The sequence below is a fragment of the Pteropus vampyrus genome, unplaced genomic scaffold, assembly GCF_000151845.1.
Source record: "Pteropus vampyrus isolate Shadow unplaced genomic scaffold, Pvam_2.0 Scaffold19, whole genome shotgun sequence".
NCBI lineage: Eukaryota > Metazoa > Chordata > Mammalia > Chiroptera > Pteropodidae > Pteropus > Pteropus vampyrus.
Genome location: NW_011888800.1, coordinates 6,896,574 through 6,918,594, shown reverse-complemented (window position 1 = coordinate 6,918,594; position 22,021 = coordinate 6,896,574). Strand labels below are relative to the sequence as shown.

General features: G+C 37.9%; 1 protein-coding gene and 1 pseudogene across 3 annotated transcripts in view; both read left to right on the top strand.

The window, feature by feature from the left end:
* Positions 1–22,021, top strand: part of INO80 (INO80 complex subunit) — a 105,603-nt gene that overhangs the window by 64,713 nt on the left and 18,869 nt on the right. For all 3 annotated transcript variants that reach the window (XM_011354935.2, XM_023527767.1, XM_011354934.2), the window contains 4 exons: positions 2,495–2,635; positions 7,429–7,654; positions 11,669–11,796; positions 18,768–18,862. In XM_011354935.2, coding sequence (XP_011353237.1) covers positions 2,495–2,635; positions 7,429–7,654; positions 11,669–11,796; positions 18,768–18,862 — 590 coding nt within the window. The remainder of the gene's footprint in view (positions 1–2,494; positions 2,636–7,428; positions 7,655–11,668; positions 11,797–18,767; positions 18,863–22,021) is intronic.
* LOC111736276 lies at positions 627–2,463 on the top strand (annotated as a pseudogene).

Here is a 22,021-nt window from a genome sequence, read left to right as displayed (position 1 = left end):
CACATCTCCCATAGTGTGACCTTCTTTTTCTTTTTTTTCTAGTTTGTTTTAGGCTAAAATAGGCTAAAGAAGTAATGAACCTCCTTTTCTGTGCCCACCCCCACCGCAGTCATCTTACGGAATGGTATTTAAGGTGTCCTTTGTATTCTTTCATATTAAGCGTTAAAGTTTTCTGTGTCTAGCAGTTCATGTCATTAATGATGGGAATATGGGTACTGTAATACCAAGGATCACTTGTACTAAGGAAGTTAAGATAGAATCAAAGTTAAGAGAAAATAATCTAGAAAAATATAGATTAAGTAAAATATACTGGGAGTAGTTAGAGTTTCTCTAAAGCTAAGGCCATGTATAGTGAACATTTTGAGCTAGTAGATTACTTTTTTTTACATCTGGAATTAGAAGGCTATAGACCACCTTGACTTAGTGATTTCCAATGAGACTTTCATTTTAACCTAGGTCCTAATACAGTAAGTGAACATGTTCTAATTTGGGAGTGACCACCTCTAGAAAGAGAATTGTCGTTGGACTTTTTCCAGAAATGTATCACAAATGACATATTGTATTAAAAGAACTTCCTACAGTGAAAGTTGTATCCCTTAATAACTACAATGTTGAAGAGAAGATAAGGAAATATTCTTTAATCTTTTACCTTTATACTCTAGGAATGAAGTAAAATACAGGTTTCTGTTGGTTTTTGTTATTAGAGAATACTTAAAATGAGAGTAACTTTAAAATCCCTGACAGAGACATTCTTTAGTTATTTTTCTTTAGAAGTTAGTAAAGAATTCAAGTCTGTAGGTCAGCTACTGCTGCTACCTCAGCCACCTGGGTGGCATTTAGACACCCCTACTAGCAGCCCTGGACTACTACTATAGCTGGATGTCATGAATAGTGGTTGCTATACTTGTTATCTCTTCTTTCCTTTTGGGGAGGGTGGGGCAAAAGGAGCCACTGCTGATATCAGAAATGCACTTTCAAAAAACGAGAATTTTTTTTACCTTTGTCTATGCATCAGTAGTAGGGTTTTTAAAGTAATGTTCCTTGCTATACAGTACTGGAGGAACAGGGTGACACCCAGTCTAATAATCTTTATAATGATCTTCACACTAGGCATTCAGATAATAATGGACATAAAAACATGTAGAAGTGGATGAACTTCAATGTAGATGCCAGCCAACATAAAGAAGAGAAGACAGATATTGTTGAAAAACTGTCAGAAGTTTAAAATTCTTTTATGGATAATAATAGAGACCTCAATATCTAGAGAAAAAAGTCAAACATATCAAAGCAACATGGACTTACCATTGTTAATAAAGTGTTGTAAAGAATTCCATACAGTGTGATTAAAAACTACCAAAGATGGCCCAACTCTGCTGGAAACAGTTAAAGCCTTTCATTTCGTTCATGACCATTATTTAGAAGATGCTGATTGTTTCATGGAAGCAAATTATGATACACATGTCCTACTAGACAACTTGACATGGCTTCTCTCAAGCTATGATCCTGAAGAATCCATTTACTTTAGGAGAAAATATGTACTGAACAAAGAAGCGTTGAAGAGATTTGGTACTGGAATTATAACTATTGTTCTTCTGCAGAGGGTCCTGGTTAATGTTCACCTTGCCGTTTGTTTTCTTGACTTTACGACAATGTATAAATTTGACTGCCTTATGCATTATCTTCATCTATATGGTTATTTAAGTTATCAACTTGCATTATTTGAGAAACCAATTAAAGAAGTAATCAAGAATGAAGATCCAGCAATAAAATGTCTAACACTGAAGAAAGAACTGCATCTGCAATATAGAACACTAATCCCCTGACAAATTTTTTGTATATAAATATTCTACACTTTAAATCTTTCATATGAATGACTGTAAACTGAAGCTTTAAAATGAGTTGTGCAGTCTTTTAAAATGTGTTATTGATACAATAATATAAATGAAGAATTTATATTTTTTAAATGGTAGTTTCCTATTCCTGACCACTTGTATTGATGTCATCAAGTAAAACTGCCTACCTTGCTAGATCTACACGCACTATGTTAGTATACACGTGATGTTAAACAGATTTGTCTTAAAGAAAAATTTAGAAGGAAATATTGTTGGTCATCATTGTTTTTAACTCAAGACATGAGTTTGCATCGACGGTATTACAAATGAACCAAACTTCCCCCATAAATACAGGCATAGTGTTTTGTCTAATGAAAGTTCTGCTGTCGTTATTCACAATTAACAGTATCTCTTCCAAAAAAAAGATAGAATTAGAAATGATACTCATTTAAGGTATATTAATAAAACTACATCTCGAAATTAACATGGACTGTGACTAAAATACATTTGGTTCTAAATAGTATTTGTTTACTAGAATTAATAATATTCACCCGGAAGAATGTCTTTAAATAAGATGTTTAATATGTGACCCTTTTCCCCCCAGGTTTTGATTACATTAAATATAAGTGTCAATGGCACTAATTTGCATTTTTGTTTTGTAGTCTCTGGTTTTCAGCAGCCACTGTAAAGCAGTGAGTGGCTACTCAGACCAGGTCATTCATCAGCGGAGATCAGCTACCTCCTCGCTTCGTTGCTGCCTGCTCACTGAGATGCCATCTTTTTTGTGTGTGGCCAGTCCACGAGTAAGTACCACAGGAGGGAAGAGACAAAAATAGGTGGTATTTGAAGAAATAAACCAGTTTTCAAGGGATCTATTTTTTTTAAACAGAACTGTTTTAAGCTATTTGGACCTTGAGAAATATATAAATCCTCAGTATTTAGAAAGAGCATCCATGCAACAGTCCTGGCTTTCCCAAGACAGCACTCCTCACTTCGAATTGTGTTGGTTTAAGAATAATTGTACGGTAGGTAGGAGTGGCTTCTTTCCCTGACCATGTCTCTCCTATGTAGTTCCTCTTGTTTAGTTAGGGGCTCTAATCTACAGTGGGAGCAAGCCATCTGTCAGGTAGATTACCACCCAACAGCAGGGTCAGGGACAGTGGAATATTTGAAAAGGAGAGAGAGCCATTTGTCACCTGTGTTGAGGTTTTTGAGGGTTCTTCAGAGGAGGGGGCCAGATTGGGAGGGAGATTTGATCTGGCCTTATCGCCTGAGTGCAGCCTCTAGATAACAAAAGGAAACATAACACTCTGTCATCAAGAACCTTCTTAGTCTGGTGTTCTCTCACTTTCCTGAGCAGCCCCGCCTGGACTGTGGTTCACAGGTATGTTCCCTCTGAAAAAATGACTGTTGTGCAGTATTCGCCATTCAGCAGTCATCGTCTTACAGGTTGGAGGTAGTTTCTATGGTGGTTTCAACTTTGAGCAACTGTTGGATCCTTCCTATACCCTATTTATCAAAACAGGGTACTCCAGTAATTGTTTACAGTATTCCTACAAAGGCTACTCTTGGCACCCTGTGGTTGTTTACTTTGCTTACATATTCCACACTCTCTTTCCAGTCCTTACTGATCAATGCCAGACAAAAGCTATCTTATGACCTCAAAGAAGTATATGAAGGTCAGAGAAGCAGAGTAGAGATATGACCATGCTCTGTGGTTAAAGCAAAGAACAAATTTTATTCCAGATTGTTTCATTTTGCCCTAAGGGACACCTTTTTCATTTAGCCAGAAGACTCTCAGTAGGCTGACATTTTCTTACTCTTCTCTTTTTTTGTTTTGTTTTCTCCATGCATCCTAGCAAGTCTACTGTTTACATAATTGTATTCAAAGACAGTAAAGCCTTTTGAATCTTCTTTAGTGATTTACATCAGCGTGCATCCTTACTTCATTATCAAAGGTCAGAATTTGGCAGAGGATGCAAAGAAAGATGATGAATGGACATGAGACAACAGTATTTAGTCCTACTGATTTCTGCCTGCCTAGATTTCTTTCTGTTCGTCCTGTGATACATGAATTTGATCCCCATGCCACTATCAACTTCATTTGGTTTATCTTGACTATCCAAAAAGTATTTAGATTTTGTATGTCTTTCCAAAGCATTCTTGGTTAAGCTGGTGCAGAGAAATGCACTTTTTTTAGGAAAACATCTAAAGCCAAGTACTTTCATAGAAAGCAGGCTTCAGGCTTCATAGTTGTGTGGTTTGTTTCCTTCTCACTCTCCTAATCCGATGTATATACTGAGACACGATAAGAGGAGGTCTAGATTTTTAAGAGCAGTATGTCAAGACATTTTTACTTCTTATATTCCCAGTGTTTTATAGAGCCAATAAAAAGTGAACTGTCTTGAACTGTAATTACATTTATGGACATAAAAATGCCTTTATTTGCACCATTTGGAGCTCTCTAGCCAACCACTCTGAAGAATAGCCCCACTCTCCCAACATACTCATACATGCATACACCAACTGTACTACAGAGTGTTATTTTCTGAGGAGCCAGAAATCTAAACTATCATGCCTGGTGCTGCTGTTTCCCTAAAGAACAATAAACAGTAACTTGAAGAGGACTATAACAGCATAAAGATGTGGTGGCAGTCAGGGAGCAGGAGAAAGTTTTTATCATTTGGTTGAAGGGTTCCTGCCCAGCATCCTACTCAGCTCCTCTTCCCATATTTATAGAGTTCCTTCACTTAGCATGTGCTAAACTTGAAAATAGGAGTAATTACACCATGGTTATGAGGGCAGGAAAAAGGTTTAAACATGTCTGGATATTTTATATACACACAAACAAAGTATTTCAGATCAGACCTGGGGTGTGAAAAAGTTAACATTTTATTAAATTACCTTAATTATATTGATTTCTAACCAATCTATGGCTGAAACTGATTTCCTTTGAAGTGTCAACCTTGGCCTTGAGTTAAGACAAATTAGTTTTCCTGACACATACTCTGAAAACTTTAGGGTCAGTTCAGGAAGAACTGTGCCATTAAAGAAGGAACAGGAGTTCTTATTAGCCAAGGGAATAGTTCTGCAGAGTTAATAAACTAAGATCCTTGGAATTCATCTTACCAAAAAACCGTAGCGCTTGGAGCAGTCACGCTTCTAGAGCTAGAGCAGGAACATACATGTCTCCAGGAAGGACGCGCTAAATGCTTGAGGAGGCAGCCCCTGAAGATACTATAGTTTAGGAAGTTAATGAAGCAAGAAACAGAGGTTAGCTCATGTGGGACTAAAGGGAGTATGTATTTCCATTTGTGGGGAGGAAAAATGGTATGTCATGCTTCATCTCCCCCTGCTTCTGAGCAATCAAGAAGGCCATTCAGGGTTAGCAGAAAGGATAGAAGTTGTCTAGGAGAGAGCTGCCTGGGAAAGCAGGATTTAAATAGAAATGGACTTGTTTGCCCCTTTTTGGACCTCATGAGTTCGCTGCTTACGTATTTACAACATGACATTCTATGATTCTGCATATATCTTGATCCAGGGCTCTTGCCAAAGAAGCTTATCAAAACATTAAAAAATATTTCACTAAGAACTGTACCCTGCAAATCTCCCAGTTTCAGTTCTGGACTTGGAAGGATATCAGCAAAATGAAAATTAGAAGATAGATAAAAGTTCATAACTGGAAAAAAATTGGTTTGATTTTAAACTATTAAGAGTGCACAAGTTCCTAGGCAGGGAAAGTATTCTTCCTCATGTCACTCTTCTACCCTTATTCCTTCGGGCTGTCTAGCTTTCGATTTTTCATCTTGAGAATATGGGCCCAAAGTCTTTATATATAATTCCAGTATAAGTTCTGCTGCTCTACAAATTAAAATCCAATAGTTATCTTTGAGTGTAAAATTGGCCAATATGAGTCTCATAGACCAGTGGTCCCCAGACTTTTGGCACCAGGGACTGGTAATCCTATGAGAATCTAATGCCTCATGATCTAAGGAGGCGGTGATGCTAGCACTGGGGAGCAGCTGCCAATACAGATAAAGCTTCACTCAGTCATCCATCACTTACCTCCTGCTGTGCAGCCTGGTTCCTAACAGGCCATGGACTCATAGCAGTCTGTGGCCTAAGGGTTTGGGACCCCTATCATAGACCATACTTGACTCATCCAAGAGTGCATGCTGTTTGAGACAGAACTGTAGTCCAGACCACTGCTTCCTTAACCATTTTTATGGAAGTATAGCAGCTGTTGATTGTGAAGTTCTGGGACTTGTACCCTAGATAATAGATGTCTACTCTGGTCCAGTATCTGTAGGGCCACTGCCAGGGCAAACCATCTGAGGGAGAGACCCAATTTTATCCACTTGCTTTGTATTTCAGTGTTTATTTGCCTATGCTCAACTTTCAGTGAGAAAAATGTTATTGGAAGCAAGAGAACAGAATCTTTTTGGAGAGAGTAGAGGTGATATGAGACTATCAAAACCTGCTCCTAGTACTCCTGCTCCTAGTACTGTCTGTATAAACCAGTTGCTGTGTAAACCTGTCTGGGTTTTGGAGCTTTATCTGCCCAGCTTGCTGTGACCCTCGGTAATTTTGCATTTGGACTGTAGATGGCACTGCTTTCTAGCAAACTCAGTTCAGCTTCACTGAAGGCAGAGTAGTATATTCTGTGGTTATTGGTAAATGATGCTCTTTCTCTGGTTTTGGTATTCTCTAGTCCCCAGCAAAGGCACCTGCAGCCCCAGAGTAAGCTGGCTGACTGTACCCCAAGGCAGTATGTTTTCAAGGCTCAGCCTGAGATAGTGGGATGCTTGTTACAAACCTAGATCTATTGGCTCCTCTCATCTGAATATGCAGCTGCTTATTAAAATAGTAACAGACTCAGATAGCTAAAGAAGAATAAAGCCTATGTTTCTAAATTGACAGAAGCCTTCTTTGGGGGCGGGGCAGCATTTGAGTGTTGTTACACCTTGTGTTGAGATAAGAATCTGTGCATAGTCTTTGCCCTAGCCAAGAAATGAGTCCACTGCTTCTGGCAATTGCTCTCCCATTCCCCATTCCCCAGCTTTCATGGCATGAAAGATTCTCTTATTATCCATTGTTTGTCAGTCAGCAACCTGGCAGAGAAGAAGATTTGCCACAAAATCATTAAAGATAGCTCCAAATGTGCCACACCAGGACCCTAGTTCTTTAATGATGACTGACTAGCTCCAGCTCCCTTTCTGGCTTTACCATCCTGTGTATGGCAAGCAGAACTTTGCCAAAAGCAACATCCAGCAATGAAGGGAGGTGTAAAGCAGTCAGACACATACATCTATGTTAGAATTATTCCTAACCTGGTGTCCCAGTTTATCTGCAAGCTATAGCAGTCTTTGGATCTTTATAGTTTGTTGTTGGTTCATGTTATAAGAGGTTATCCTTTTACCTGAGAAAGCTCACTAAGGCAGTTATTAGGGACAGCTTAGTTCATTAGGACAAGGAAAGTAAAAGCACTAACCTAAGAATTATCCACATTAGTCAGATTTCAAAGTGGAGGTTCCCAAAAGGCTAAGTAGGTGTGGAAAATGTGAACAAGCCCTCTCATTTGAATCTTTGTCTACAGGTCACCGCAGTGCCATTGGATTCTTACTGCAATGACCGAAGTGCAGAATATGAGCGGCGAGTGCTGAAGGAAGGAGGAAATCTGGCAGCCAAGCAGTGTTTGTTAAATGGAGCCCCTGAACTGGCAGCAGACTGGCTAAATAGACGATCCCAGTTCTTCCCAGAGCCAGCTGGAGGACTGTGGAGCATTAGGCCTCAGAATGGCTGGTCTTTCATCAGGATTCCAGGTGAGTCCTCCGTTCTCTTGAAATATGTTCCCGGCTTTGCAGTTTCAGATATATGGAATTCAAAGTTTTGGGGGTTTCTATTTTCTTTTTGCCCTTAGTAACATATAGGTAAGAATACTTAAGTAATTTGTGACTTGAGAGAGAAGTGTGCTTTAGGTTTGTGTTTAAATACTCTCCTTTGATAAGGTTACAGTTGAGCAAGGAATGCCACTCTTAAAAAGGGGACGGGGTAGAAATATACATGATAGGAAAGGCTCCAGGTCGAGTGAGTACAGTTGTCTTGTGCCTTTGCCAGCGGGATGAATGAGAATGTCGTCACTCACAGAAAGCCTAGTTTAAGTAGCATAAACAGTGTCCTGCCCAAAGCACTAGAGATCTGAATGATAACCAGAAGAAAAACAGTGTGTTTTGTGCCAAAAGGCTAGCGGATTCCCAGACCTCCCAGGGTCAGGGTCGTGGGTTGAGAGGAAACTAGGATTTCATCTTTGCTTTAGTGAGACTGCTTTTAAGGAAATTGAACACAGGGTTTATAGGCTCATGTTTTTTGCTTACACCTGCTGGCAAACTGGAGTGGTGGCTTAGAGCTATGTTAGTTTTGGTTGTCCACATTCTCTGATACTTTGATCGTATTAATCTTATTGGCATGTAACAGAAGTAAACTGGAGCTAAATAAGCATTCAAAAGAGAGAATCTGCTGGTTCTGGTTTTTCCATTTTAATGTTAACTTTGTCTAGTGTCAAGAGAACTTGGGTCAACCTGTTAATAGCTTTGGGGGTGCTTTGAACTGGAAGATGCCATTTTAGGTATACAAGGGCAGTATTATAAATAGTCTCATAGCTGACTTAGTACATGTGAAAGCAGTAAGTGAAGGTATATTGTTGAAAAAGGGGAAAACCCAAGCGTAAAGCACACCTGAATACTAATGGAAATAGAGGGATAGAATCTAGCAAGTATGAAAACCACAGAATCCCAGGCAGACGATGAGCACAGGTATTGAAAGAAGTAAGTTAACACCTATTTCTTCATTTTCCCTTTTTCATTCTGACTGCTTAGTTCCCAGTACAGGAGTAGAAGGCTTATTGCTGGCGCTGTGGGAATCTCTTGTGGCTTTTCCTGTTCTTTGAAAGAAAAATGGACCTTGTTTAAATAGCAGGAAGTGTCTGAGTTCTTTTCGCATCGATAAAAAGCACCAGCCTCACTGGCTGTTTACTGTGAGAACCAACCAGCTCCTCACTGACCCTATTGTGCTCTGTAGACTGCTTGGGACAGGGCAGTGAGGGGTGGGGAGTGTCACTGGAACGTGTATTTTATATTTCTTTTCTCTGGACTTTTACATTTTCTGTTCCCTGAGAAGGGTTGGTTCCACACATTCTTTGAGAGACTAACCAAAATCTTCTGGATTTCACACCTTGAATGTGTCTCCATGTTTCACCAGGTGAAGGATGTACAATCTCTTCAAAAAAGTCTCATCTCCTTGGTAAAAGGAGATATTAATCTGTTACCCTGATTTTACTGCCATGGGATACATTGCTTTATGTCTGAGCAGGATTTTAATATTGGTCAGTAAGAACTTTTATGTAAGTGAAAATACTATAAGTTCAAACCGTAGCATTATAGGAAAGACAGCAAGAAAGTAGGTCTGTTTTCAACATTTTTTGAGCTGTTTTAAAGAAAGGGCTGGACACAGGTTTGACTGGGAAAAATCAGCCTAAGTTCTAGGAACTAGTGCTCTTGTTGGCTCTGCACCCTGCTTAGCAACAAGTTGTGCTCTTGTCCAGTGCAACTTTGGTAGCTCTGAAAAAATTGGGTAATCGGTGCCAGGCCCAGAAGACACAGGTGTGTACAGAGAAAGAAACCAGTTTTTCTGCATAATACTACAGGCTGACTTCCTTCATCTAGCATGCTTGCCAGAGAAGCAGAAATATTCATTGCTTAAGTGTTTTAAGGCTATTGCTTTAAGTCTCTTTCTTCTTAGGCCTTTTCCTTCAGAGCAGTTCAAAGAAATTCAGTCTGTCAACTTCTACCTCCCCACCTACACAATAACAAGCTAATAACAGGTACCACTTATTGCTTCTTTCAGGTGCATCAGAGTTCCATCTAAGTGTATGCACATCATCATCATCTGAGCTTTCGAAATCCTAGCATCAGTTAATTCTGGTTAGCAAAGTAAAGTAGATGTGGGAAGCAGGAATGTGTGAAAACCATTGAATCATGATTTTGAGATGAATTGCAGCTTCTCAAAATTTAGACAAATATTTGTGATGTGGGAGAGACGGTAAACAGGCTGCAGAAATCTGATGAGCTTAGCTTGACCATGCTTGCTCAATGTCTGAAAAATGTATGGGCTTTTCCCCCTACCTTCCTGTGCTTTTAATAAGAAAAGAAAGAAACTTAACTGTCTCAAGCTGATTGGTAGCTCTGTGGGGAATGTTTAGGAGCTATCAAAATTGAGGGACCCCAGGAAATCCAATTAAAGGAGAAAACCTTGAAGTTGTTATGAAAGCCTTACTGCCTGATCAGACTTGGAATTTATATAGGCCTTCTTGTCTGGTGCCAGGGGGAGCTTAGCAATTGGTTCTGTCCCAGCTGCAGTCATTTGATTGTGTTGGTAAAGAGACCAACAAAAAGAAGAGCATTTCAATAATCTAAACAGGACCAAACAAAGAGGCTGAACAAAGGTGTGTGCCACAACATCGGGGGTGCTGGGGGGAGAGTAGAGGGAGAGATGTGGCCTGGCAGCGTTCCGAAGGTGGGAAAAGGCAGGCTGCAGTGCAGAGGAGTAAACATCCAGGACCTGTGGCTTTGTAGCAAAAACAGAGTGGCTGATGATTTGTTATAGTGCTGTCAGCACATCCGTTCTCATTTGGTTTATACAATAATTGTACACTTGGCAAATAGTGGCAAGAGCTGAAAAATGACTGTTGAGAACTCTTGGATTGCCCTGCAGTTCTGAGGAACAACCATGGGGTTCAAACCCAGAAACTAAAGATAGACAGTATGTTTTCTTAACAGTTTTCTTTTATACTTTTAGTGGTCAGCCATCTATGTAATATCTCTAGCCTTTCTCTCTTCCTTTTTGTGTGCCACAGTCACTTCCACATATACTCTTAAATCTCCCAGCCCCTTAAGCCTCATCTCTTTCCCCTCTTAATAACAGCAATTGTTCAGGGCATGTTTATAGACCAGTCTGCAAACAGGAAACTCTACTTCCTGAAATGTGATGGGAGTTGAATGATACTGAATGGATAAGATGAAAATTTGTGAGTTAAGTGTTCTTTAAAGATCTTTGGCTGAAATGATTTTTTTTTTTTAATGGGAAGAGGAAGGAGACAGCACAAGTTAGTGAGTGAAAGCAGCTTTCATTTCACAGAAACCCAAAGTCAATCTTTCTGGAAAAATTGAACGAGTCCTAATGTCCTTATCAAATTACAGCTTAGAATAATGGCATTTACCAGCCAACCTATTAGAAATCATCCAGGAGAAGGAGTTTTGTTTTGTTTTGTTTTTTTAAAGGCAGAAGTGGGTTTGTTTATTTGCATTTCTTGGTGTTTAAGTTTCTCCAGGGGCAGGCAAGAGCAGCCTTTGTTTCTTTACATTCTCGTGCTTTTAGGAGATAAACCATTTAGTCACAGAATTAGCAGAAACAAATATCTAGAGGTAGTATGGAAAAAGAAACATCAGGTTTCTCAGGTCACAGATATGACATGGACACACTCTTAAGATGTCCATGTGTACCTGCTGTCCCCTGAGCAGGGAAGCTTTCAAATGCCTATGTCTGATTGGTAACTGTCAGTTGGGAGGGAACCTACGCCTCCTTCTTCTAGGATATTTCTTTCCAGAGCACTACCGAGTCATGATTTAACAGTGCTTTGCATTCTTCTGTAGAGACTTTCCTGCTCTCATGATGGCAAGCATTCTGGTTGTAGTAATTTTGGTTGCATACAGCTTTGCAGTGAGTGATTTTGCTGCTTTAATTAAATACAGTTTTCCCCTCCTCCCTTCTCTTCTCCATAGGCAAGGAGAGCCTCATCACTGACAGTGGAAAGCTGTATGCCCTTGATGTCCTGCTGACTCGGCTCAAGTCTCAAGGACATAGGGTCCTTATCTACTCCCAGATGACCAGGATGATAGACCTGCTGGAGGTAGGAGAAAGAACCTTGGGGACCTAGGACACCTTGACATTTAACTTTCAGAAATCAGACATCTTTGACGAATGTCAGTCCTGCTTAATTGGAACTCAAAACTTGTCTTTGTGATTTTATTCTCTTAAATAGGAGGAAAAGAAGCTCTTGGCAGATGCGAGAATATGCAAGGGATTTCTGTCGCCTCCTTTATACCAATGAAATAGAATACCCCTTACTGCCTTCCTTTACTGAGGAAGAAATTCCCTAATTTTAAAGTAGATCGGAACCTAGGAACTTTTTGAAAAACCCAATGAGTTTCTGTATGGAAAACAAGATTTGAGATTAGCTCTCGATTTGTAAAAACCAGGACGTGGCTATTTAACCTGAGTTAATGTAGTGATTCTCAACTTGACTACGTATTACAATCTCCTGGGGGAGCTGTAACAAATACTGATGTCTGGTCCCATCCCCAGAGATTCTTATTTAATGAGTTTGGAATGTGGCCTAGGCATCAGGATATTTGAAAGCTCCTAAAGTAATTCTAATATGCAACCAAAGTTAACAACCACTGGGTTATGACGAAAGGTAAAGCAGTGTCTCACTGTGCAAGGCAGCTTGTGGTTTTTTTAGTTATCTCTGTTGACATTCTCTCTGCTTTCTTGTTGTCTGAGTAGTCGCTTGTTACTTACGGGAGAGGAAGTCATGGATAGGCATAAGAACAGGAGAGAAAGAGTGAGGACAAATAATCACAAACTGCTAGAGTAGATCTTTAGTACAAGAAAGTTGGAGAGTCACACTGGTCAAGAGGCTAAAGCCCCTGGATGTCAGTAGTGTATAAATAATCTTATGTTTTTCCGTGTATCTTATATATCTAAAGCTTCCTATTCTTACCCTGCTACTCCACGGAGTGGTTGGCAGTAAATAAGTGGAAATTGGACCATGATTATCACTATTTAGGAATAAGGGAATGGGTTTATATCAGTACCACAGGAGTGAAGAGATAGCAATAGGGAAGAATTTTTAGGTTCTTTGGAAGCCAAGGCTGGCTTGCTTAATTTTGCAATGAGTTTATTTGAATTTAGTGGCAGGTTCCTTTTTAATAACCTAGCGGCTTCTTTTGGCTAGAGATGTAAATGATATTTGAGGTCAGTTTAATCACTAAGTCTTATGTTTAGTTTAGTGTTCAGCCTCTGAATGCTGTCAATAGGCCACAATTTATGGTTTGTATTATGAGTAGGTTACCTATATCTAAATGATGGAAACTGCTTGTAAGTGATTGTAAGTCACTGTAAGAGAGGTGATTAAACCATTGTTTGATGTAAATCTTGACTGTGTTAAAGGTCCTAACAGCAGTAATTCAAAATAAAAGGACTGTCTGCATATTTAATATTCTGTTCAAAGCAAATGATGCCAACAGCCAAAACAAAATGAGTAATTTTCCTTCAGCGGGGCTCTTTTTAGATAAAGTGCACTTGCCTTGTCCTGAAGAGTTCGGTGAAGTAGTGATCTTACACTGGTAAGAATTACAGAAAAAGCAATATGTTAAGGATTTTGTAACACAGGTGATGACCTTTCTTTTCCAAGGCTATATAAGTATATTATAGAGTCCTAAAAGTTGAATCATTTTAAAGGGAAATTCTAAGGGAAAGTGGGTGAGCCATAAAAAATAAAAAAAAATAATAAGCTTATTCTGGTAGATTAAGGTGAGTGTAGATGGTTTAAGTTTGGTACAGTCCTACATTTTAGTCCCTTATTCTGTTAATGCACACTTCTAGGTACTCATAAATATTAATAAAATAAGTAAATCAAAGTGTGGTAATAAGTTTTGTTCAGGATGAGTGCTGTAAACCTTACCCACCAGAGTCACTTCCTATCTCTAATCTAGCAGGTTTTTTTGTAGGCAGAGTGTGGACTTTGTGGGTAGGCTTTGCAAACAAGGCAGCTTGAAAACCTTTTCTAAATGTAGTTGCATCTCTCTATGGGGAATTCTGAATTAGGGAAAAGTAAATGCAAAGCCTGAATTTCACAACTGCTACATTCCTTAGTCATATGTATAACATCTACCTAGGATGCTAAAGCCAGAAAATGTTGCAGCTGTTTATAGGTTTTACTGAAAAACTAAAACGAAACCGTTGTCTAGTTTCGTTAATACTATACTATTCTTTTTCCTTCAAAATTAAGTTTCCTAAAAGATCATTTCTTTTTGTTGTTGTTGTTTGTTTGTTTTAATATTGTTTACCTAAATGAACTACAGCCTGTGTTCCCAGAAGTTAGTCCTCAAATAAAATTTATTTTGTGGGCATGGAGTGATAGTACATGTCTGATCATTTATTGAAATGTAAATGTATTGTGGATCTTGGGACAGTGCAGGATTAGGTCTACATTTCTTTACCTTTTCAAAGAGTATTATGGGTTTTTTAGTCACTATCATAATGGAATATTTTACTGTAAACATTCATTAGAGTCCTGTTTCAACTTTAAAACTGCCTGGTGCATGAACCCTAAGGACCATGTTATAGAAAGGTCCTTCTATATAGATGCTTTCCCTTGAGTACACTTGATCTTTTCTTTAAAGAAATATCTTGACCCTCACCTTGTTTCTTCATTAGCAAAGTACTGTGGTTTTTATTTCTGTTTTAGATTTTTTAAAAAATGTTTTTCAGGATTCTCTTTTGCCCTTGATATCTTGTACCCTGTTTGTCAAAAAGGGAAAGAAAAGCTTCCGATAGAGCTGGAGTTAGGAACTCACAGCAGGCATTGAAGCTCTGTTGTAGGTATAGAGTATGTCAGCATCTCTTTCATACAACAGCCTTTTCGGGTTTTTTGTTCTGTGCCTTAGCCTGGCTATCTGTTTGTCAATTTCTGGAACTCAGAAGAACTAGAAGCCAGTAAAAATTCACATACTTCTATGTGGCCAGGTTTCCATATTGTGAGAAATACTAAGTATGGGCACTTAGTACTTGCTCACTGTTCTCTAAAGTGATTGCTAGCCTCCTTCTCTTGGGCAAAAATCTGACTTTAATTTAAATTTCTTGTGAATATATCAGATCTTCTTCCAAATAGAATTCTGTAATCTGAAATGTTTTATCCTTTCCCATGGTAATAGTATTTCTGGATGGGGGATTTAAAAAGGAGACTGCTTAATTTTCAGGGCCAGGAATTTTTAGTGTGCCATGGACAGAAGTCAAGGACATAAATAGGGGAGGATATGATAGATCACTAAATGTTATGTCATGGGTTTAATATATATTTACTGAGTCACCTGTAGGGTCTTGGCTGGTGGGGATATTATGGAAACAGACAGCCCCTATGCAGTTGGGATGGTAGTATCTAGCTGAATGTCAGACAAAACTTTTCCTACCACCACGATTTTTATCCTAGTTTAGGACCTTTCCACTACCCTGCCCCCCACCATATCCTAGTAGTTGCAGAGAGCTTTTAACTTTCTACAGATGACTTGTGTTATCTCTGAGTCGTCTCTTTTGAGATTCATTCCTATTGCATCAAGCAACTGAGTCTGTAGTTTAAGGAAATAAATCTTAATATTTTCTATGCAGTACAACAGAAGTACTTAGAAAGGGTCAGCCAACTGGTGCTATATGTGGTGTGATTGTTAAGTATTGAAACCCAGACAAAACTTAAATTGTACTAATATATGAAAATAGTGCAATGCAGAATTAGATCCAGATAATCCATAGCTAATGATGACATTTGAGACAATGGGTTGTATAACTTGCTCAGTCAGCAAGTACCTCAGTAGGGAAGGATTCATACTGAACAGACATTCTGTCATTTGTGAGCTGGCTTCTCTTAGGACTCCAAGTTACCTTTGGGAGCTGTGATTCTGGACATACTGAAAAGCTGGGTATTCTAAAACTGCCCCGTGGAATGAAAAGCAAATTGAGGTCACTGTTAACTAGCATTTTCATTAGGTCTTAAGAATGATAGAAGGGATTGTGTCAGCTTACAACCATACAATATTTATTCTGTTTAGTTAAATTATTTTTCATAGCAACTGTGAGCAAGGCACTGTGTGAGGCAGATGTAAATACTAGTTAAATGTGGTCTGTAACTGCAAGGAATGTGTTTAGTGGAGGGGGGTTATGTATGTACATGTGTGTTTATTGCAAACAAAAATAACTGTCAAGCATACCCTTATATTAATGCCAAAAAAGAAGCATAAACAGAGCTGAAGATAGCTAAGTCACTTGAGACTTCACATGGACAGTGACATCTGAACTTAAATAGAATTTCAGCCAACAGGAAGAAAGGCATTCCAGACTAGGAAGCCAGGTGTAAAAAGGCACAGAGTTGGGAAGGTAGAAGATATTTGGGGAGAGTAGTTCACTGTGACTGGAACATATGGTACAGGAGAAAAGGAAATAACACAAGTAGTGTGAAGGCAGATTGCTCCAAAAGGCTGTGTATTAAATAAGGAAAGGATGGATGCCATGTTTCACTCACTTGGTACAATTTAAGTGAGAGAGACCCTTGGTGTCTGCTGGATGCCGAATGTAAGGAAAGGCTGGATAATGCTTAGTCTTGCTATCCCATAAAACTTCTTTATTATACAGGAGTGCTAAGATTGTCACAGTTCCTACAAACCACAGTAAAGCCATCCAGCAAGTGGTAACCATTCTGCCATGGTCCTCAGTCATGGGAGTGAACTACAGAGAGAGTTGGGGGGTGACTGGAAATGTTGTGCTGTCTTTAAAAGGTACCTAACTACAAAACTCGGCAAATAGACAATTTCTAATTAACCAGATCTTAGCTGTTGGCTTTGAAAAGAATTTATTGAGCAAGGCTCTTAAGATGAATCTTCGAAACTTTTTGATGTTTTCATTAAGTGGAGATCTTTTTTTGGAGATCAGTGATTTTTAAAGTTAATTTTCAAAAGTACTAGGAAAACTATCAAACCATTTATTAAAATTTATTTTTATTTTAACCAAATAGCATTGAATTTTATACTAAATTATTAGATGTTTTTAGGATCATAGGAAAACTGAACTAGGAATGGAAGTGGGCACAGTTCTTGCAATTTAATAGTTGGAAGAAATTAGACATTTCTTTCCAAATGAACATTTGCTTAAGTATCTTTTTGAACAGCCTAGAATTTTAAACAGACATCTAGAAGAACTCTGGTATAGCTAGAAATTGTGAATGAAAGAAATATTGAATTGCTTTTTTAGCTCATTCTTTATCTTTTAGATATTATTCTGTGGCGTTGGTGTGAAGATGTAGACATTCTTCTATTCTGCTTTTAATGGCTTTTTCCATGTCCATTTACTTGCTGTTTTTGAAGCTATTTACTGAAATAGGATCTAAACTAATATAAGCCTTCTGAAATCCCACTACTCCCCTGGGTGGAAGAGCAAAGGCTTAAAGCAGTAAACTGAAAAGATTCACTTGTGTTGCCTCAGTAACAGGCTCTCTGTAAGCAGCGTTAGCTTGAATGTGGTCTAGGATTAATTTCTCTGGTGTTGTGCTGAACTTCGATATACAAGGGATGTGATGCAATATCTACAAGAAGATACATTTGTCAGTGCTCTCACTGAGGTTAGAAGTTCTGCTTTAAAAGGCAAAAAGTGCCTGTGCAAAAAGCTCACCTTTTGGTTAAAGTCCTAATCTGTGGGATGTCTGTATGATCTCATTATTTTGTTGTTCTGGATGGTGATATTCTCTGATTGGATTAACTGCCAAAGTATAGTGAGCCTTTAAATACCATCATCATGCTATCATTTTTCACCTTTTTTCCTGAATTCCATTTTATCCAAAACACCCCAACTCTTCTGCTCATAACCCTGTTCCATTATAAGGTAATACCACTAAAGGTGAACTTGAAGCTCACTGTGGCTATTTTCTGTCCTTCTTTGATTATCAAAGCCCTTAAAGAATTACCTGGAGACAGAAGGAAATAGTTAAAACACACACACACAAAACTCAGTGAACTTGTCTACAGCGTCAACCAGCTTCACTTCACAGCTATCCTAGCCAGAGACCTTTGCTGAGCCATTAAGGATTTTTGGCACTTACTTGCTCTAAGGGTAGGCTGCTACATACACTGCACCAGCCGCATCATTTGCTGAAATACCCAACCAGGGATAAGAGCTACATATGAGATTATTGCTATCAAAGAATGTTTGACCAATTTGCACAAGCATCTCCCTAATGTAGAAATGATTAGCCTTTTTCAATAGGGAAAAGTTATTTTAGAACCGAAATAACTGTTTCATAGTGTTTCTTTTAACTAGGCAGCTGTGTTGAGCTTTTGTTAATAGTTCCTCTACAAATGGTCCTTTTGAACTATAAATCATATAATCAGAGGGTAAAGAAGAAGGAAATCATTTTTTATTTGGATATTATCTGGAAGAGGAATTGGTACTTCTAAAAATGGAGATATGTCCTCTCCATTACATCTCTTAAAGCCTCTTCTTGGTTCTTAAAAGTTGTAATTCCTCTTACACATTATGTCAGGAACATTCTCTGCTATGGAAAGTTACCTTGTCTTATGTTTACTCTGATGCCTTCCTTAACAGTGATGCGTGCCCTGCTGGGAAAAAGCTGAGGCTGTAAATTCAAGGACTTTGGTCAATAAGGATTTGCTGGGAAGAAACACGTTAGGGCAAGTGTTACTTAATCAATAGCTATTAGAAACATCTGGTTGGTAATTGAAAAGCCATTTTGGTTTGAAGATTTAGGGTTTTTTTGTGTGTATAGGTGGATATTTGTTTTTCATGAAAATCAGAAATCTGGAGGAGTAAGAGTAGTTTCCAGTTTGAAATAGAGAGTAGATATAGTCTTCAAGTTACCCTCAATTTTTATACACTGACAGTGAACTCCTTTATAAATTAAATTCTGTTGCTTTCACCTCATTCTGGATATGACTTGCCCCCAGTATAGATGAAGTAAAAGATAGTTAGGTGCTTGTGGGAAATGGAATACAGAATTTGCATCAGACTGCGTTTATATCTTTTCCTCTTGATTTGCAGGAATATATGGTTTACAGGAAGCATACCTATATGAGGCTTGATGGCTCATCCAAAATCTCAGAGAGGCGGGACATGGTTGCTGATTTTCAGAACAGGTAATGTTAATAGGAATTACAGAAATCCTCTTTTGACTTTCCTCTAGTGCTTGAGATCATGACTTTAAAAGAAATACTGACACATCTGTTTTTTAAGTGATCATGATATGTTGTTCCTGCCATTTCAAGAGGTAGCTAAATCTATCTATAGCAGTTTAGATCTGTGTGTATGTGAGAGGGAAAATGAATACTTGGTATTTTTGTGTTTGAAATCTACTTTCTTACTAAATCAGTGCTTGTTTTTTGAGGCAATAAAATGACTTCTGATTATGACTCCAGACCCTCATGTGGATTATGTATCTATAGGAAAAAGTCCACAAGGCTATATTGCTAAATGTTAACAGTGGCTATCTCTGGATGTTGACTTATAGTTGATTTTATTTTATTTTATTTATTTTGCTTACCCGTTTGACGTATGAGTTTAAAAAAAAAATACTTTCTTTTTTATGCTTTTCCCTCTAGCATTATAGTAGTACAGTACAGTATGACAGATTGCACTAATGTGCATTCTATTCAGCTGGTAGCTCTCAGTTACAGCACTTCTCCTACCTGATAATGAGCCTATGAAATTTCAAATACTGATTGCTGGTTGCTCATGGCTTACAGAGCCATAATTATCCTAAGTGCAGGTTCTCACTGTAATAAGCAGAGTCCGATTACTGCTCTCTCCAAGGAGAAAGCCATGCTTTGCTAGTGACAGGTCTGCTGAACTCCACTCTTAATTTTCTTCCTTAAACCTGGACAACTAAGGAATAAAATAGATCTTAATGTTTTATAAATTATAACATTCTGAATTTCTGGCCTTTAATTGTGTAGTCTGTTAATATTTAACTTTTGAGTTCTTGGGAAGAAAATTAAGCACATAGCTATTTGTATTTAGGTTACAATTTTTTAATTCTTTCAGTTTTAAAGTGTGGTTTACTTTAAATTTAAAACAGTTTAACATAAAACACATCCATAATTCAATATAGAATATCCTCTGAGAGTTTTTGCTATTGCACAATCCTATACAATAGAGCATGGGTAAGGAAATAATATCCTGATGTTTTGGGTTACAGTGTATACTCAGGCCAATAACTTCTAAGTTGAAACTGTACATCTATCTGAATTTAGGTGGCTTTTAACTAACAATGGAGCGGAAGGTCTGCTTTGGACCTGTTTCGCTTTGTTACCTTGGAGCAACTGTGTGGACAGCTTAACCTAACTTCTCACCTAGCAGAAGCTATCAGCAGTTTCTTAAATTGAATTGAGACGTGTATAAGCATAATAGTGCCTCTAGCCCCACCACATTGTTATGCCCCCAACCAAAAAAGTTTACCAAATGATCATCTTTTCTTGATTCTGAAATCAAATGAAATATATTTTACTATCTCCTTATCTACTCCAACCTAGGAGCTCCAACAGACAATAATCTTATGTACAGTATCTGTAGACTATGTTATCTATAGACTGTGTTTTCCCCCAGATTGCCTGTATTTTCTCTAGGCATGCTAGCACCTCTGTGATGTGGTCACACTGGTATGAGGTGGCATGGGTTGTGTGTTAGAAGAAAAGCCAAGTAATGGGTATTTTACCTACTTCTGTTTGTGTTTATTTTCCACTAATATGTTTGATATTTTACATTTGAAGATCTCATTAACAGCAAAACTTTTTTTTTTTTTAATAACAATTGGCATCTTTACATATTAAAATGCCTACTGAGGAAAATTTGAGAAATATTTAATGAAGAAAATAAGAATTACCCACAATTTCATCATTGTTAACATTTTGGTATATTCCTCTCGTCTTTAATATGTGTGTGGTTATAGTTACATGTTGACACCATATTATAGATACGATTATGTGTCCTGATTTCTTCACTTATCATTATATCATAAACACTTTCACATATCATTTAAAAAGTCTTTGTAATCATTACTTTTTCAAAATTTGTTTATTTAAATTAGTTTCAAGTATGCAGTACATTGGTTAGACATCTATATAATTCATAAAATGATCCCCCCAATTGCTCGCTCCCTACCCTGGCCCTCCATCTAGCCATCATATTAATGCATTCCCTATGCCGTGCTCCCTATCCCCGTAACCAACTAGTAGTTGATACTACTAATTTGTACTTCTTTAACCATTCACCCCATTCTCCTAGCCCCAAACCTCTCTCCCCTCTGTCCGTCACTAAATTGTCCACTGTATTTGTGAGTCTGTTTTTGATTAGTTTGTTCTTTTTGTTCCTTAGATTCTGCATATAAGTGACATCATATGGTATTTATCTTTCTCTGATTTATTTCACTCAGCATAATAACCTCTAGGTCTATCCATGTCGTTGCAAATATAATCATTATTTTTAATGACCAATATCCATTACACTGGGTGTATTATATACTACTTTTCTGTTGTTAAAATGTCGAAAGCATATCTTTGTTTATAAATCTTTGTCACTATTTTAGATTATTTTCTTAATATAGATTCGATGAAGGGGAATCACTGAGTGAACATTTAAGACTGTGAATATTGTCAGATTGCTTTGTAGAGAGTTCTGCTGGTTTAGATTCCAACCAGAGCTGTAGTATGTTGACTTCTAATGATTTAGTCTTCTGAGTTGTAGAACTACAGCTGTTATTCTAGCTGACCCAGTTCTCAGAAAACTAGACTATGTGATCCAGAGCTCAGTATATTATAGTAGAAAATGTCAGTAGATGTATCTAATTTATGACTTATAAGAACTCTTATTTAATTTATGAAGCAGTTATTTGGGCAATCTTAATATCACACAGTAGTTTTGAAAAGCGTAGCTCTAAAAGAAGAGTATTTTTACCATTAAATTGTACTGTTATCTACGTAGTAAATATATCATTTTTCACAGTTTTTATGGGAAACCTTACTTGAAATTTCAAACCCCACAGCTGAGAATGACTTAGGGGAACAGTGAGGTTTTTTTTTTAGATTCAACATTTGAATTACCACCACTTTAACATCCTACATCTAGTATTAGGCAGAGTGAATAACAGACCCAAGTCTCCTTCCCGGCCTGCAATGATCTAGATAATTAAAGTTGAGATTATGACTAGGAAATAATCTCCTATATCTCATGTATAGACATGAACTGTGCCTATACAGACCAGAAGTTTATCAGGCAGACCCCTCCAAACGAGGAAAAAGTTC